This window comes from Suillus bovinus (assembly GCF_016758785.1).
Source record: "Suillus bovinus strain UH-Sbo-P2 chromosome Unknown EDB93scaffold_65, whole genome shotgun sequence".
NCBI lineage: Eukaryota > Fungi > Basidiomycota > Agaricomycetes > Boletales > Suillaceae > Suillus > Suillus bovinus.
Window position 1 is genome coordinate 151,972 of NW_024542121.1, and position 17,974 is coordinate 169,945.

The following is a 17,974-nucleotide window of genomic DNA, read 5'->3' on the forward strand; positions in this document are numbered from 1 at the left end:
GTCTGTTTAAGGACAAATAAAGTAATGTGAGAATTTCCTGATGTCAATGCGAGCTGGAGGAGCAACCTCTCTCACAGCTGCCGGTGTGTCTCCCGATCGTATTTGCGCAATTGGGAGATGGAATTCTGACACTTGGGAGAGATATGTTAGAAAGAACGTTATGCTCCTTCAAGTGTTATTATTTAATGGAAGAAGCTTACATGATCCTCCCTTCGCAAATGCTTAGCTACGTATTTTTATTTTTTATTCATTTATTTTATTTATTTATTTTCTTTCTTCCCTCCCTTCATATAGTCTTAATAGCGGTCGTTCCTCCATTTTTCTCTCGTCTTTTCTGAGGCACTTTACTTACTCAGAAGTTGTACTTTTAGTCATCAATAGTAGCCGGCTCCTTGGCGTTTAAAGGAGCCGATTTTGGCTATACTTGCACGCTTTCTTAAAATACGGCGAGACCCATTAGCAGTGCCAAAATGGTTTATAAAATGTAGAACTTTACCTGCCATCATGAGGTAATTGATGACATAATGCTTAGTTTGGTGACTCTCGTGCTCAAGACCTCGCCCTCTTTCATAGGGAAACATAATTTGCTATAGAGTGTTCTGTAGCACTCTGTAACACCCTGTAGCATTCTGTAGCACAATCCACTCCGCTGATGTTTGACGCCAGCTGCAATTACTGCAAGTGACATTCATGGAGGGCGAGTCGTCGCGGTGCGGCAACTACCATAGCTACTACCATTTGTTGTCCCTATCCACTTTATTTTCTCCGATGATTCTGCAGACAAGTTCTGGCGACCACCGGCAAGGCCTTCATCAATGCCACTTATACAGTTGCATACCTGCCATACTCCAATTTATCCGACCCGTTCAGAAAGGTTCGGAGTAAGATGATTCAGGTGGGCTCAACCAGCTTGACAACATAATGCACACATATTAACGGTCGATATAGTTACGACGAACGACAGAAACACGAGTGGGACCATATCGACTGTCAATCTATCACATCTTCTATTAAACCAGTTACTACTGGAGACTAGCGACAATCAAATTACTGCAGCATACACTTTCCCCATATTCTCACGGTCTGCTGCTGATTTCTTTGGAGTGTCGTTAGACCTGCCTCTCCCTGGGGCCTCCCCCTTAGCTCCTTAAGAGGTATACGCCGAAGTGAGCACGAGGGACGTATCCACGTTCTCGTCGCTCGACAGAGGATGAATACACTCACTGGTTACTGGTACAAGCTACCGGTGCCAAGTGATTAATGGCTGGGAGTGGCAGGGGGTACTGGGCAAATAAATGTCATTTTCGCTGCTCTCGCTAGCCTGATCAGTGATCACCCTAGTCGCTTTCCACCGCCTAAACGATTATATATCATCGGCAAATGGTGCTTGCACGCAGGATCAATTAACCTTCACCGGCAGTCGTACTTCTCTGGCAGATTTAAGGCCAGGCTGCTTGCTCATACTAATCAACATGTTTCCCTCGTTAGCTCTTGGTTTTCTCCTGGCCGGGATTGCTGCAGTCACTGCAGCCAAAAGTAGCAGCTGCATCGGTACAATCTCGTCTTTGGACGACGTTAGCAATGCCATCGAATGCACGACAGTGAATATCAATGCGTTTACCGTCCCTGGTGGAAAAACATTCAAACTGAAACTGCTGGACGGTACCACTGTCAACGTTTGTGAGCATTATCGGATACTTCGTTTTGCGCATCCCTGATTCTTTTTAGTGGGCGAAATTCAGTTCGGGAACTTTAGCTGGGCCGGTCCCCTATTCCAGGTCAGGTGAGAGCAGGCACTACTACTTCAAGTAGCTCGGAGAACCTGACCAAGGCCGTTTCCACAGCGGGAATGATATTACTTGTACGTGTGTTGAGTAAGGTTGTGGCAATTCCTGATGTTCCCAGTTAATGGAAACAACAAGAAGTGGGATGGTGGAGGGCCTTTCTACTGGGTAATTACGCTGGTTCACTTGCGAGGGTTTCGCTTCGTCTTACATTGTTATAGGATGGTCAAGGCACAAATAGCGGCACACAAAAACCACACCCGATGATGCAGTAAGTCCTTATGACTGTTATACTGCGTTCTTTTTTGACCTTGCTTCTGCTAGAATATCGATCTCGGGCACCTTGAACGTATGCAGTCGAATCGCCAGCCATTCCAGGCAGATAGCTGATCTTTTTATGCAGGAGGTTTATGTTTTAAACTCTCCCGCCCATGCCTTTGCGATCACAAATCCAGGACCACTTACTATCTCTGGTGTCACCGTCAATGATTGTGCGTGCTTGCATGTTATTAGCGGGGTGTCTTATTTTGACGCCAAGAACAGCACTGGGTAACTTTCCTAACTCGAAAAGCGGAAATCGCGCTGCTGGTGAGTGACGCATTCATTCATCGGGCAGTTTTTGAACTTGCTGGTCGAAAAGCACACAACACCGACGGCTTTGATGTTAGCGGTAGTAATATAATCATCAAACATAGGTTTGCCTATCCTTTGTTAATCTATCGACTCACAGACACTTACGGACATTCAGCACTGTCATCAATCAGGTCCGTTCAACGATAGGGCTTCAACGTCTCTTTGCCTACGATGTATATATTTTTGCAGGATGATTGTTTGGCCATCAACAGGGGAACAAATATCACTTTTGCCGACAACTACTGTGAAACCGGTCACGGTATATCCATAGTGAGCCACTTCATCAATTTTGTGAACCAAGTTATTTGAATGTTTGTCGTTTAGGGCTCCATCTCGTCAGATTCCGTTGTCTCTAATATTGAAATTTCCGGAAACCATGTTGTTAGCAGGTGACTACAGCACAAGGGTGAATTAGAGTTGTACTGACACGAGTAGCATGTTCTCGTTCCGTATCAAGACCGACGCATCTGCAACAAACAGTGCAGTACGGAATGTTACATATAGCGTGAGTGGTTTTTGATGATGAGGATGATCGTGGACTAAATTTCTTGTAGGACAATGTTGCGACCAATTGTACTGATTTCGGCGTTTTGATTACACAAGTACGTGTGACTTACCATGCTCTCTTGTTGTCGATCATCCAACATGCTTATAGAGCTATCCCTCCAACCTGGGCACCCCGGGCAACGGAGTCACCATCTCTGTATGTGTTGTCTCAGTTTTTACGTCGACAAAGGGTTTGACGGGATTGTTTTAGGATATCAACTTTCACCATGGCACCACTTCCTTGACGGCCGCCAGCGGTGCTTACAGGGTTGCAGTGAACTGTGGAAGTGGATCGTGTACAGGTACACGAGTTCCAGTTTCTCTCAATCCATTTCTGACAGACAATGACAGGTGACTGGGATTGGTCTGGTTTGAAGACAAGTGGTGGAAAAGTCGGCTCCATCCTTAACAATCATGTCATCTCTGGAATGACTTACTAGTGAAGTGACCCACCGTGTGTTGACATATTGACTGGCTGGCCATTACTTCTCCTGTCGTTACTTCTTGGAAGCTAGTATATAGTGATTCATCATTGTCATTCGACGTCGACTACAATCCGTAATGTCCTGCACTCGTGTTTTCCCTCAGCGTTTATTCCCACTCGCTGAGGTATTTTTTATTCTTGTAGCTCATACCCAGACTCATATTGACTTCGACTAGCTAGACTTATTCGTTGTTCTAGGTACATCGAATTGATAGCGTTTCTTCCCACTCGCCAAGACTCACAGTTTCACTCATTGCCGTAGTCCATCGCAGTGAGAAAACATTAAAGGTCCGTTCTGCTCATATCCGCGATCCTATATTGCCATGGCTGGTAGACCTCGTGGAGAAGGGCCATCAGCGAGGAGAAAGTATCTCTAACGCCTCCCAGGCACGCCTGTAGGTTCTATCCCAAATTCCCTCGATCTAGATAAATAAAAATACAGCGATCTGATCCCTGATAGATCCTCTGCCATCGTTCGTGTATTCCCTCGTACTAATCATGTGCATGATATACTAATCCTCCACCTCATTCTCATTACCTTACTACCATGCTCATTCGTGACAGTCGAGCCATGAGCCCGCGCGATTTATACATCTTCCCTCTCCGTTGCCCGGATGGACGAGAATGCATCTCGGACTAATAAGCCATAAGCCGTCTGGGCTTCAGGTTCATAGTCGCTTCTTCATCATCTGTGTGCCCGTTCCGAATAATTTCGGCTTGCCATTTGGTGCAAGTGTGGGCAGGCGATTCACGTATTCCAGTAGAGATACAACAAGAAATGGATTGGTATACATAAACCTCAATTTAAATATGCTTGGAAACACCATTAAACAAATACTATGACGGATCCTCGACCAAATTTCTCCTCCCTGCAGACCACTCGCCATGTATGTCCCTACACAGTACTGCTAGCCGTTACATGTACATGCTCCTGGAAGACGATCAAATTCATGCTAGTTTCTGCGTCAGAGTTGGCCACGAATTTGGCGTGATACTCTCGAACGCTAAGGATAAGGCGTGGTCCCAGTACAAACATCTGCAAGGCAGATAAAATTTGATTGACACCTTTGAGTGCAAGAACTCCAGTAGAATATGAATTCTGCAGAAACGGTGAGCATTGTTCACACGCAGATGCCAGCGATAGATCAGCGCACAGAGATCTCTGGAGAGAAACCAACAAGCCCGAGGCAAGAGACACAAACAAAGCTGGCACGCGCGGGACTTTAGCAGAAAGCTATGACCACAATTACATGGCAAGCTCACCTTGCAAAATAAAGCACGTGAGATTGTATCAGCACTGTGAAACAGTCCCCGATGTTCGTTCCTGCCGATTGGCCGAGTCTTCGCAGGTCACGGAAGTGTGTCACAGCAACCCAGGCTGAAAGACACAGTGCGAGGACCTCCCAAATAGTGCTGAGCGTCCAAGTCATTGAAGCAAAAAGTTGGACATCCACATCATATACACCATTACACATATATGTGCTAGAGAGTATCAGCTCCTCTGGCATTCTTCCAATGAGCTGTGTTCTTCAAGTTGACGAGTAAGCTCACCTATTCTAACATCCTTGATTGCTATTGCCGCCAAGATCCAGGAGGCAATGGTTACAGCCAGGAACATGATAACAAGGAAGAGAAGCATCTTTCTGGATCCCTGATACATGGCATGTAACCGGGCAATCATGATGACTTGCATCATGTTTCAGTCGAGTCAATATTACAGGTACTGAGCTAGGTAACCCACCACCCATCATGGCACCTACGACCACATTTGTCCCATTTACTGCGTAGCACGCAATAGTGCCTGAAACACCCAGTCAGTGATCAGTCTCACGTATTGGTATCAGACACCGACTCACATCTGTGTAATGATTATGTCGGGCCAGGCTCAATGTTCGGAATCTCACTCACCCCTACATATGAGTGTATATATTGGATAGGAATAAGATGGTTGCGTCATACTCACCACATCTCCCAGCGAGAATGACGGCATATTTTCTGTGTGCCGCTGGTCAGCAGAATGGAACACAACACATATGACACATACGCAGAACATAGGTACTGATCGTCAGAGACGAGCATTAGCACAATCCCAAGTTGTTGGCCTCGACACATACACATAATACAGTATTCCAATATAACGCGTCTGAAACATCTTGGAGTCAGCGCGACTTGTCAGCCACTGCTATAGCACAACATGAGATACGAACAAGCAAATACAGCGCAGTCATGAGAGACCATCGTTGCCTCTGTCGTGAATTCGTTGTATTCTCTTCTCTGCTGCTGATACGGGACTCTCGTCACTTACCCAGATCAGTTCAATCTATGACATCATTGTTAGCGAGTTTGCTGCTCCGGCAATAACGTCGACCTACCTCTTGTCCCAATGTTTAGCGCTGGAAATATTATGAGAAGATCAGCAGCTTTCGAACACTGTCCCTGCTCACCCCAATTGTATACCACCACGACACCAGCGGCAACTGCGAAACCGCAAGTCAATGTTAGATCTAGATATTTTGATGTGACGAACCCATCAAATAGCTTAAAGCAAGATTGAAATTGATTATCGGCCACCAACTGGGATCATTTGAGACTATAGTCATATTCGAGGATGAGTATGGGCGAATGGGGAATGTTGGCGGCGTATAACGATAGTGTTGATGCTAGATATACCCCCGTTTAGCCCTTCTGCCGAAATCTGCATGATGGAGGTGGATCATTAATTCCACCCTTGATCGGGTGAAGTAAGTATTGCGGTAGGGCTGCTCACCAGTCTAGGGTATGTTATGAAAGTTGCACCGTAGCCTGCTTATTCCACGCAAGTTGCAGCTGCACGCATAGCCAAAGTAGGTCATCTCATAGCCCCGTTGTTTCACTATTCCCGATCTAAAATCGGGATGACAGATGCACACGATACTAGACACGATAAATGAGCGATAATAGCATGAAACATAGTAGTATGAGAGACACGGGACCCCCTCGGAGGCCTGTTGGTGTGTTTCAAAAGCGATTAGTAATTACTGCCCCCGGTGTTTACCGAAACTTTAATTGAGCTCCACAACGACTACCCCTCTATGTATGCACGACGCTATGTTCACATCTTCCAATTTATTCCTACCCTTAGTCTTGTATTTATCTCTCAACACGATCAATAGTAAACCTTAGCCTCTGGGTTGGTTGCTAAACCTTCCATATGATTCTAGCTTCATCCTTGGTGGCATGGTGCAAGCGTGCGTTGAAGTACATAGCTATTTCATTGCACAACAAGAATGGGTTTGTCTAGATTTTTCAAATATACTTCGAACTTCAACATTATATATCAAGTCAATACCTGGACGAATCCTGGACCAAATTTCTCATCCTGGCAGACCACTTGGTAAGTATGTCCCTATACAGTACTACTCGTCGATACAAATACATGCTCCTGGAAAACAATTAAATTCATGCTATTTTCTGCGTCAGAGTCAGTGACGAGTTTGGCGTGATATTCTCGGACATGAATGATGAGGCGTGGTCCCAGCACAAACATCTGCACGACCAATAAAATTTGAAGAGCGCCTGGGAGTATCTGACCTCCAATAGAATTTGAAGTCTACAGAAATAATGAGTGATGGTCACATGCAGGTGTGAGTGACACCTTGACATACCCAGATCTCCGTAGAGAGTTTGAGAAGCTGGAGGCAAGAGACACCAAGAAAGCTAACATGTGTGGAACTTGAGCAGACGATGTCACATTCACATTACAAAACTCACCTTGCAAAATAAAACACGTGAGATTTTATCAGCACTGTGAAACAGTCCCCAATGATTAATCCTGTCGATGAGCTGGGTCGTCGCAGGTCACGAAAGTGTTTCACAGCAACCCAGGCTGAAAGACACAGTGCGAGGACCTCCCAAACAGTGCTGAGTATCCAAACCATTGAAGCCAGAAGCCGTTTGTCCCCTTCATATCCATACTCGCATATATACATGCCAGAGACCATCACCTCCTCTTGTTTCGTCCAATGAGCTATGTTCTTCAAGTCAACAAGTAAGCTTACCTGCTACAACATACTTGAGGTCTATTCCTGTGATCACTCCGCAGGCGATGTTGACAGCCAGGAAGATAATAACAAGGAATATAAGCATCATCCTAGATCCCTGATACATGGCATGCAACCGAGCAATCATAATGACTTGCATGATATTTCAATCGAGTTAATATCACTGAGGTATTACAACCAGTTTGGGTTACTCACTGCACAACATGGCAGCTACGACCACATCTGTCCAATATATTACATGGTACGTAATTTTGCCTGAAATACTCAATTAGTGATTAGTCTCGTATTAGTATCAGACGTTCCGACTCACACCTGTGTAGTCATTATGGTGAGCCAAGCTCAATGTTCAAAATCTCACTCACCCCTAAACATGAGAGTATTCATTGAGTAGAAATGAGATAGTTGCGTGATACTCACCACATCTGTCAGCGAGACAAATGGCATGATTCCTGTGTGCCTCCGGTCAGAATAATCAAATACAGTGCATGAGACATAAGTACGCAAGACATCGGCACTTATTGTCAGAGATGAGCTATCAGCACAGTGCCAATTCGTTTGCCTTGACACATACACAGAATATGGTATTCCAATATAGCGTATCTAGAACATTGCCTGTCAGCACTATTGCAAACTACACTATAGCACAATATGAGGTACGAACAAGCAGATATAGCACAGTCATGAAAGACCAGCGTTGCCTCTGTCGCGAATTCGTTGTATTCTGCTGTTTCTTCTCATATGGGACTCTGTCGCTTACCCATATCAGTTCTATCTATGCCATCATTCTTAGCTAGTTGGCTGTTATAGCAATAGTACCTACCTACCTCTTGTCCGAGTGTTAATACTGGAAATACCATGAGTATCTCAGTAGTGTTCGAACGCTATCCTGCTCACCCCAGTCGTACACCACCACGACGCCTGCGGCAACTGCGAAAGCGCATGTCAATGTTAGATCTAGAGATATTGATGACACGAACCCATCCAATAGCTATTAAAAGTATTTGAATTGATTTCTGGCCACCAACTGAGATCATTTGAGACTGCGATCATATTCGAGGGATGGGAATGAGCGAGTGGGGGATGTTGATGGTGTGTAATAATAGTGTTTATATACCATCGTCCAGCGCCTCTATCACCAAATCAGCATGGTGGACGTTGGTAACGTCAGCAGCTTATTTCTAATGCGATTTTGGGGGTGTTTTTGCTACAAAAATTGACGAATAATCGATCAAACACAGGTCAAGGCGTGATGTTGGCTAGCCAAGTATGGGCGTAACAGCCCTCCGATTACTCTTATGGAATACGGCGATTCTGTAGCATAGCATCAGAGAAGTCAGATAAGAAACCATGACACAGTAGGTTGAATATATCTCACGTTACTATCCGTCGCCTCGTACACTTGAATCGTTGAGCTCATTGCTTTTGTAACAAGGTCACATTATGTGGCATTGCACAAACTCGGAAGGAAAACAACAGCGCACCATAGTATTTGGTGCATCCAATCATGCACTTGACGCGATGGCGATGCATTGCACTGGCAGATACAACTTGAATCATGCTGTGTGATTGCTACCTGTTACACATAAGATGCCGTCCATGCTAGGTCGAAAAAGAAATCGCTCGTGTGAAATAAGAAGCCCAATTTTTGATCATACAGGCTCATGTGATGGTCATCGCGTTTCAGCGATCATGTTTTCCCGTTCTGACTGAAAAGAAAATAGTCATTGGCTTATGTACCTAGTTGTACATGTCCCTACGGCAAATAAAATAGGAACTCACCCAACGAACTCGAAGTCGAATGTAGAACATATAGGAATAGCGCGTCAGTGGGCTTGTCACATGCGCGTCACGACCGGGTCAAAATAGCAGCTTACGCCCGTCAAACATCTGTCACTCCGCGTCTTTCATAGTAACACCAGCATGGCATCCAGCTCTCCATCAGCTATTGTCGACGCCTACCACGATATATTAGAACCATACGGTCCATACATCGGGTCTTCATTAATTGACCAGGAAAACCTCACCGAGATCACTACGAGCTCCGACGCACGCGCATATATCCACACTGGGTACCTGTCTTCTGATTTGAGTCCAGTTTCTTCAGTCACTCCTGACCACGAATACGAGTTGGACGATATATCTAGTAGCCCACCACCACCACCTTCTTCCTCTCCGATTACCTATCTAGAAAATTCTCCTTATGGAGACGCAAGTGAGGATACAACCTCTCATTCCTCTTCGAGCTCTTGCAAATACACCGCTCATGCTGAAGTGGAGTCTGCGGATATTTCAGACTGCCTGAAAATGAAACGTCTACTGTTCAGCAATACTCCAAAAATCACGTCGTTTGTTACATCCACCTCTCAGGTTCCTTCCGCTAGACTACAGTTGGAGAAGAAGCCCATGGTCGAGTCCTCGGTTCCCTTGTTGACCGGCCTCACGCACCACTCCAGAATGTGTTCTAAGTGGCGATCAAATTCTTATCATACCACGGCATATCCATCGAGTCGGCTAAGAACCAACAAAACCTTGAACACAGCAAAGTCACTACCAAGACCTCAATCGATCGCTGGCGACTTAAGAAAAGGACGCTTTAACAACCGCGGAACCCTTCCACTTGAGGACCTGGGGGAATATTCAGAGCAGGAACCTCCAACAAAGAAAGTTAGGATCGATCGTCTGGCCAGTGATCGTCCTGATTTACCCGAAATACGAACGCATTTTCCAGCCAAGGAGCCAGCCAGTATACGCAGAGCCCAGTCTCTTGTTTCACAAAATTCCACTGATAAGGATGACGAGGACGTAGTCAAGGTTCGTTGAAACGATCTCTTGTCAAAATGCTGTGTAGATTCCTTTGCGTGGAAGTTGACGACGGACAACACAACAGCTTTTGGACGGGTCGAACCCTTCAACTGGATCGCTTCTTCCAACCACAACTCAGCTCGATTCGCCTGTATGCCCGCCCACTGTGCCAATCACACCTCTTCCTGACACAGTTAGCTATTTTCGTGCAAAGAGACACCCTCTTGTACGTACTCCCGCCGTCCGCGTGCCTTCCAAAAAATTGCCGAAGATACCACCTGTCCCCATCATCGCGCCTCCCAGGTCTCCTGGCCCTTTGATGATCAAGTGTGAGGAAGATCGGGCGGGCGATCGGATCAAGATTCTTCTTGCGAAAGAAAGAGAAGAGCGTAAAAGTGATGGCCTGGGCCTTCCTCAAATTCCCGATGATCGCTCCAACCGAAGCGAGAGTGACAGCTCCGTTTCCGACTGACGAAGACTGGGCCGACTCGCTTTCCGCCTCTGAATCCGAATCCGAATCCGTGGCGAGTCGAACCTCGGATCCATCTATGGGCACGGAAAAGCTTCGAAGCCGCGAACGATGGTCAAGGGCGCTTGGACTCGATGATTTTCTCCGCAAGGAAGTAGTTGGTTGGATGTTGGATGCATGAGTTGATTTACCCTTTGCGATTGGGCATACTGATAAACTCATAGATCCTCCCGAACATCCCTCCGATGCGAGATGACAGCGTCGAAATTGATGACCTTTTTGACCAATTAGACACCTGTCGAAACACAAGATTTCACGCGGTCCATCTCTTTTACAGATATCTTCTCCGTGTCGCAGATAAGAACCTAGGTATCAGCTTGTCAACGATCGCATCAAACAGCTCTTCGACGAATGACAGGGCATCGAGTTCTGAAGATGGCGATGGCGAATCTACTGACGAAGACCGAAACGACGAATTAGACGTTGGATCTGATGATACAGTTGTAGTGAAAGGAGAACAGGTAAGTGGATACGAATCCGAGTCAGATAATTGGCAGGAGGGTCAGGAGGCGGTTATATGGGATACCGCTCTTGCATCACTAGCGTTATGCGTCAAGGTAGGACCATTTGTAGATCAACATTCATAGAACCCTTATTTGCATTGGCAGTTTCATCGCGACTTCTTGGGCCCACTTAGTCCCGTATATGCATATGAATTCTTGGACCTGGCACGGCATTCCATATCATATCAGGACCTCGAGGTATCATTCCATCAGCTCATCATGCGTCGCTAGCGGTGTCTGTTTCTCATGCTATGGTTAACTATCAGGTTTCACAACGTGACATACTTTCCGCTTGCGGTTTCAGTCTCGGTAGCATCACACCACAAGGTCTCATGGACGAACTTTGGCTAGCTTTACCTACGCTACGGAAGGCTACAGAATCTGTGAAGGATGGCTGGAAATCTGCCCAAGTTGAAATATGGAACAGGCTGTTTGAAGCCTTGATAGGTATCCCCTATTGGTCATTTTATAGCGTTAGCATTTTCTGACCACACTCCAGAACCTGACGTCCTACAGTTTCCTGTTTCGCTGCTAACCGCCTCTGCCCTGCTCGACGGTCTCATCATCGCCATCGCTCACCATTACAAAGCTGGAGTAGATATGGAAACACGGCCATGGCGTTTCCAACGGAACTCTGGGTGTCGTTGCCCTGCGTCGTCAACTTGCACGTTAGAAAACACCACCAAGCAAGCTCCCTGGCAGATGTATGTATCTAAGGCGATGGATGCGGTGAAGAATGTCATTCTGGATGTAACGGACATTCTTCAAATACGTGACGTGTGTCGTCCATTATAATCAGCCCGATGGAAAGCCACCTAACATTTTCACCAGGACGATTTGGAGCACTGTAGAGCATGGATGAACCAGGTTGTATGTGCATAGTTTTGTTGTGCCCTGGGTTTCCTCACATCCAATTTTTCTACATTACATTAATGATCAATGGATCTCGTTGCTTGCACCTTTGTCGCATGTTTTAATTTGTACACTATAGCTCCCTGACCATAGGATTTCAAGATCACGGATTTACCAAGGCTACTTCAATTGCGCAGGAGGCACTCAGCAGACTCCGCCTGATCATAGGTTGATTTTGGATACACGTGACTGACGCATCACGGTCAAGACGCATTCATTTATCGCGTTGGCAAGCATGCACAATTGAACATCTAAGAAGCACAAATACTCACATCGCGCCGAGTACCCTGGAATTGCTTGCCTTTGAATATATTGTCAACAGACCATAGCATCCGACACGAGATATCGCACCGGAGCCTTACGCATCGCCATGACTAGTTTCATACTATCTGCCTCGTTCCTTGTGAAACTCGTCGTCCGTCCTACCTGTTCTAGTCGATCAAATCCGGCTAGCGTCTACAAATATAAGTGGTCCACCCGCCCCACAGATGTATTAATTCAGAAGGCAAGGGTCGCCCACTCCCTCTTCAGCAATCATCGGTTCTACCTCTTCTTAAATGGGTTTGCTAGATGATCATGATAATGATATTTGCATGGTCTGTTTCCTTGACTTGAGCCGCTTCATCTACCGCTTATTCCTATACTTCATGATAGTCCTCTGATTGTCTGTTTTTTGCTTGCGCGTTTCTTGCATAAATGACGATATTCAGAGCTCAGCTATGCAAGCATTCCAAATGTGATAGGTGACTTGATTGTACTAATGAGCTGGCCCAAATTCGGTGATCATCATCCCCCGGCCAATTTACATGAAACTTCTACTCATCGCTCGCTGGCCATCTCCCGGGCATACTTGCCGAAAGTCAGTGCCAGGCACAGTCAAAATGATTCCATTCCATTCGTCCAATGGTTTTTTAGAACTCGTGACAAAAATCCTAGGCGTTGTATGTTTTTAAGAATAAAATTACTCGTATTGCGAGATCCTACTGTCCGTCGAGGAGTAGCAATAATGACGTCGGCCTGGCCGCCATGAGAACATAAACATAAAGGCGTGGGAACGGCCTGTCCAGATCAATGTATACTCCTACACTTGGACAAGCGAATGCGAGCCTGAGAATCGAATTCATTGGAATCGTTTCATAATTGTCTTCTCTCTGCTTTCTTCTTATTTTTCATCTTCACGACCACAGGACCATCGTCGCCAACCGGGGCCAGGCGAACTGCCTGCAACTTTTTCCAGAAAAAATATATATCCTCATCTGCTTGTTATACCCGATACCACCATCTTCTCCGTCTCATAGATTCGCAATCACGACCTCCGATCCCTAATTGAACCTTCAATTAATTCGGTCAACGATGGCACCAGGTCCAAAGACAGGCCCTGCGCTATTTCTTGGACTTGAACTTGCTACCGATCAATTGCGCGCTTCGATCGTGGATGAGAGTTTGGAGCTTGTGGGGGTAGAATGCGTTGATTTTGACACGGAATTACCTGAATACCAGTACGTGCTCTGTTTTTCCATGTCCCACTGTCCGTGATTTGGATGCTCAAATATTGGGACATGCTCTCTTCACATCGTGTCTAGAGTCATTTTATTGGAGAGCTAATATTCCTAATAGGACTCAAGGAGGAATTTTCACTACTCCAGGAGATGCATACACCACGCCAATAGATATGTGGGTCAAGGCTCTTGGTGCGTAAACTGGCGGAAGCAATTTTTTTTTGCTTCGACTTAACCAATTTGGATTTTTGGGTATTTGTTCGATCACTTACACGTGCGCGGGAACATTGTTTACTTCCCCCTAAACACAACCCGGATTTTAAATTGTTGGCGACGACAGACTTTTTACTGGAAAAATTGACTAGGAATCACGATGTAACGAGGATAAAATCAATCGGTGGTTGTGCTCAGGTGACTTGCTCGTATCAAGCTGTGAAGACTTCGTCCTGATGTGATACATGAAATTTTACAGCATGCTCTCGTGTGGTGGAAATCGACACCCATTCCTTCATTTCCAGCACTGGACCCACGACTCCCGTTTCACTCTCAACTTCTTCCCAATACTTTCTCATTACCGAATACACCAGTTGCTCAGGATACGTCCGCACACACCCATGCCCTCGCCCTCGAAGCCCTGCTTGGGGGGCCAGACCTCATGGCCGCTCGCGTCGGCACGTGCGCTAACGCATCACTCTTAGCTGCTCAACTCCTCCGAGTTCGTGAATCGTGGACATCTGATGTCTGGTCACGAACGGGGAAGATACAGCTTGCCAGCCAATTCCTTGCAAGTATGGTCGTGGGCGAGTGGGTAAATATGGGAGAGTCCGAGGCCTGCGCGACTGGTATGTGGGTACATGCCAGTGCTGGCGCTAGCGCACAAGGTTCGCCTGGAGTGGGCCGCTGGGACGAAGGTGTTTTGGAAATCATAGGTGGGAGCCGGGAAGAAGGTCGGAGAATCCGAACATGGTTAGGCGACGTGGAGGTCGCTGGTGGGAGAAAATCGGCCCATATCTCGCGATTCCTATGTGAACGATACGGATTTGAACCCGGTGAGATTCATTTGGTACGATATACGTAACACCCACTGATGAATTTGCAGATACGATCGTCACTCCCTTCACTTCTGATTACCTTTCCTCATACCTATCTCTCTGTCCATCTCCTGGAGATGCAGTGCTTTCATTTGGACCAATGGATACCCTTCTTACTCCTGCGCAATACTACCTACCAACTCGACTTTACAGCCTATTCCCCCATCCTGCCCAGGATGCTAGCGAAAAGCGACGATACATCGCCATGTTGAGTAGCAGGTGTGCCATCACATGACCTCACACCTTGCACAGGTTTTCATATTTGCTTGCAGGAATGCTGACGTTCCGCGTGCTCTTGTAAGAGACATGTATACGAAGAGCTGGAGTGCGTTTGATCGGCTAGTTGCCATCGTGCCACCTGGTGGATCCATAGGGTAAGTTCATGTAAATGAATGTTTATCTTATTCCTCTGAAATTCTTTTCAGTCTCGATGATAAGCTCTTCAGTTTTTGGCTTCTGCAGGGCGACAGCTACCCACTATCACACGTCAAAGGCATCTATCGTTTTGAGACCGGTATCAAAGTCAACGAATTCCGAGACCTTCGTGCAAACCCTCGGTGTCTTCTAGAGAGCCAAGTCCTCTCATTCCGCTTTCGGTGGTCAAGGATGATTGCCACTGGTGTTCTTGGTTCGAATATCAACCGGTCTCGGGGGAACGTTGCCCAGACCCCTGGTCCTACATCGCCACAAGGGCAGAATCCCCGTTCAAACATCGCATCTAGCCTTGGACTCTCCTTTGATCCGTATGATTATTCTCCGCTTCCTGCAAGAATACTCGTCACTGGCGCAGCTGCCAACTTCCCCTCCGTTGCAAATCTTGCGGGCGATGTGTTCAACGCACCCGTGTTCATGCCTAGCACCCAAGTTGATTCTGCCCAAGTAGTGCCCCACCGTAATGCACCTGCTGCTGGCTTCCCTGGTCGTGCGTCACTAGGAGGTGCTTATTTCGCACGGTGGATATGGGGAAAGGAGCGTAGTTCTGCTATTGGTGGGTCGAGTACCGGTCGAGGGCTCGGTGGATTTGAGGAGGAGATTAGGAGGCTGCATGGAAAACGCTGGGTCGCAAGCGGTGGTACTCCACTGCGGACTAATGTGAATGCTCCTTTGGGCGGGAACGGAGGCAGTGGAGCCAATAGCGGTACTAGCACCCCCTATGGCCATCGCTCGGGACTAGGCTCCACTGTATTTGTCGAGGAAGAAGAAGAAGAAGTAGAGGAGATGGAACGTGCAAGCGGTATACTCTCTTCTTCAGTGTTTGCAGGTGGATTTGCAGACAGGGATCTTGGCCGGGACATTGGCCGCATGAGAACCCTCACAGGTTCTACGCTTGATACTGTGACGAGCAGTGGATCTATCGGACCCTCGACTGCATTCACGACTCCTGATCTTAATGCAGGCGCAGGGAGTCCCGGTGGTGGAGTTGGAGCTGTCGTGCCACAAACAACCACCCTGACCCCTGTGACTGCCTTGCCCACTTCCGATGCCGAGGCACAGATTGGATTAGCGAAGGTCGCTGAGGCAGACGTAGATGCGTTCATGACGTACGCTGCTATTGTGCCCGAGTATTGCCGGCTTGAGGGCATGCTCTGCAAGTCCCTTGTATGATCGGTGGAGGTGATTTAAAAGCTCTTGTGTATGTGAGTTGGGTACAAAAAAAACTAGGAGACTTCATGATTTGTTGTATATATAGGATCTCATCAATACTTACGCGCCTTGGATATTCTACTGGAGATCATATCGATGATCGTTGACTGCCAATAAGTTCTCTAATATTATTTCGGTTCTCCAACTTAGCGTGAACATGCACGTGGGGGCCTGGCTCCTTTCTTCCCCGAGGCGCAAGATTCTACCCCTGTCTGATCACTCTCTCGTCATAGTTAGCGGCGTCTTGCTGATAAACTCCAACTCATCGGATTGAATGAGCTTGATTCGTGATTGAATACACGGAGCTTGGCGATCTGAGGGGGTCGAGATTCATGCCCCTTGACGTATTGCCAGTTCTCTGCCAGGTATAAATACAAGGCTGTTGGCAGCATTCCACGATAACCACGCACCACCATGGCTTGCATCAAGAACCAACACATTTACACCCTTCGAAACTGTCAGGGAGGTACTGTCCTCGACCTCTCTGGCGCAGACAATTACTCCAGTAGGCATCATCTAGCCTCTAGTCTATCTAAGTCAGCGCTGACGTTGGGTTCACCTGTAGTCATCGGTTACCACGACAACAATGGTCCCAACCAGGCGGTAATATATTGATATCACGTTGCAGAAGAGTCGCACTGACGAAGCTGCGCTGTTCGCAGTGGATCTTCCAAGACAATGGTGATGGCTGGTTCATCAAGTCCAACGAGACTGATAAATATCTTGGGATCGAAGGCGATGTAGACGACGCCGGAAATGGCTCCAGGATTGTCGCTGTCCCGTCCCCTTGCAAATGGGACATCCAAGACTCTGACGTCGAAGGTGCTCAAGGCATTAGGTGTGCAAGCCTTTCTTATGGCAAATGTTTGGTATGGATTGACTCATTTCACCCCCTCGGCAGGATATTGCTCCATGGCAAAAAATTCAGCGTGGACCTGTCAGACAAGGGAAATGCGACAGATGGCACACCAATTCAACTTTGGTCCAGGTGGCAAGGCGCCAATCAAATTTGGATGACTGTCCCGCGTCAATGGTATGTCTGATTCGTTAGACAACGGTCAGTAGACGCGTATGTATTGATCAACATTATCAGATCCTTTCTCTATCGAAATTTTTGTGTATTGTAAATTGTCATATATAACGGAATATTCATGTAAACCGAAATATTGTTTCTAGTTTCAATGATGATCTTGCTCATGCTCTGCAAGTCCCTTGTATGATCGGTGGAGGTGATTTAAAAGCTCTTGTGTCTGTGAGTTGGGTACAAAAAAACCAGGAGATTTCATGATTTGTTGTATATAAGTGACAATAAGTTAATCAAGTGCAAACAAGAGATCTGTTGTTTTCCTGATGTCAATACTTACGCGCCTTGGATATTCTACTGGAGATCATATCTGCCAATAAGTTCTCTAATATTATTTCGGTTCTCCAACTTAGCGTGAACATGCACGTGGGGGCCTGGCTCCTTTCTTCCCCCGAGGCGCAAGATTCTACCCCTGTCTGATCA

General features: G+C 46.6%; 4 protein-coding genes across 4 annotated transcripts; all 4 read left to right on the top strand.

Moving 5' to 3' along the window:
• The first annotated feature begins 1,205 nt into the window (after positions 1-1,205).
• Positions 1,206-3,700, top strand: EDB93DRAFT_777183 (glycoside hydrolase). The gene is made up of 17 exons (XM_041457434.1): positions 1,206-1,680; positions 1,729-1,783; positions 1,845-1,861; positions 1,906-1,952; positions 2,006-2,055; positions 2,109-2,133; positions 2,188-2,275; positions 2,328-2,372; positions 2,425-2,479; positions 2,533-2,548; positions 2,607-2,687; positions 2,742-2,806; positions 2,853-2,922; positions 2,972-3,019; positions 3,073-3,120; positions 3,175-3,265; positions 3,315-3,700. Exons 1-17 carry the CDS (start codon positions 1,473-1,475, stop codon positions 3,401-3,403), a joined length of 1,098 nt encoding a protein of 365 aa, XP_041304141.1. The 5' UTR covers positions 1,206-1,472; the 3' UTR covers positions 3,404-3,700.
• Positions 3,701-11,330: 7,630 nt separating this feature from the next.
• EDB93DRAFT_1066846 (uncharacterized protein) lies at positions 11,331-11,909 on the top strand (the record flags this gene model as incomplete). The annotated part of the gene is made up of 4 exons (XM_041444916.1): positions 11,331-11,375; positions 11,427-11,519; positions 11,588-11,768; positions 11,821-11,909. Coding segments are annotated over 4 exons (408 nt in total), but the record flags the coding sequence as incomplete, so codon positions are not given.
• A 1,396-nt stretch (positions 11,910-13,305) lies between these two features.
• EDB93DRAFT_778055 (uncharacterized protein) lies at positions 13,306-16,655 on the top strand. Its single transcript, XM_041457437.1, has 7 exons — positions 13,306-13,732; positions 13,851-13,924; positions 14,073-14,143; positions 14,205-14,781; positions 14,832-15,042; positions 15,096-15,197; positions 15,249-16,655. The coding sequence occupies exons 1-7, from the start codon at positions 13,587-13,589 to the stop codon at positions 16,426-16,428; spliced, it is 2,361 nt and encodes a 786-aa protein (XP_041304143.1). The 5' UTR covers positions 13,306-13,586; the 3' UTR covers positions 16,429-16,655.
• Positions 16,656-16,701: 46 nt separating this feature from the next.
• Positions 16,702-17,663, top strand: EDB93DRAFT_1168606 (carbohydrate-binding module family 13 protein; the record flags this gene model as incomplete). The annotated part of the gene is given in 8 exon segments (XM_041450273.1): positions 16,702-16,832; positions 16,897-16,972; positions 17,033-17,070; positions 17,130-17,305; positions 17,369-17,489; positions 17,509-17,510; positions 17,535-17,538; positions 17,550-17,663. Coding segments are annotated over 7 exon segments (449 nt in total), but the record flags the coding sequence as incomplete, so codon positions are not given.
• Between the last annotated feature and the right edge of the window lie 311 nt (positions 17,664-17,974).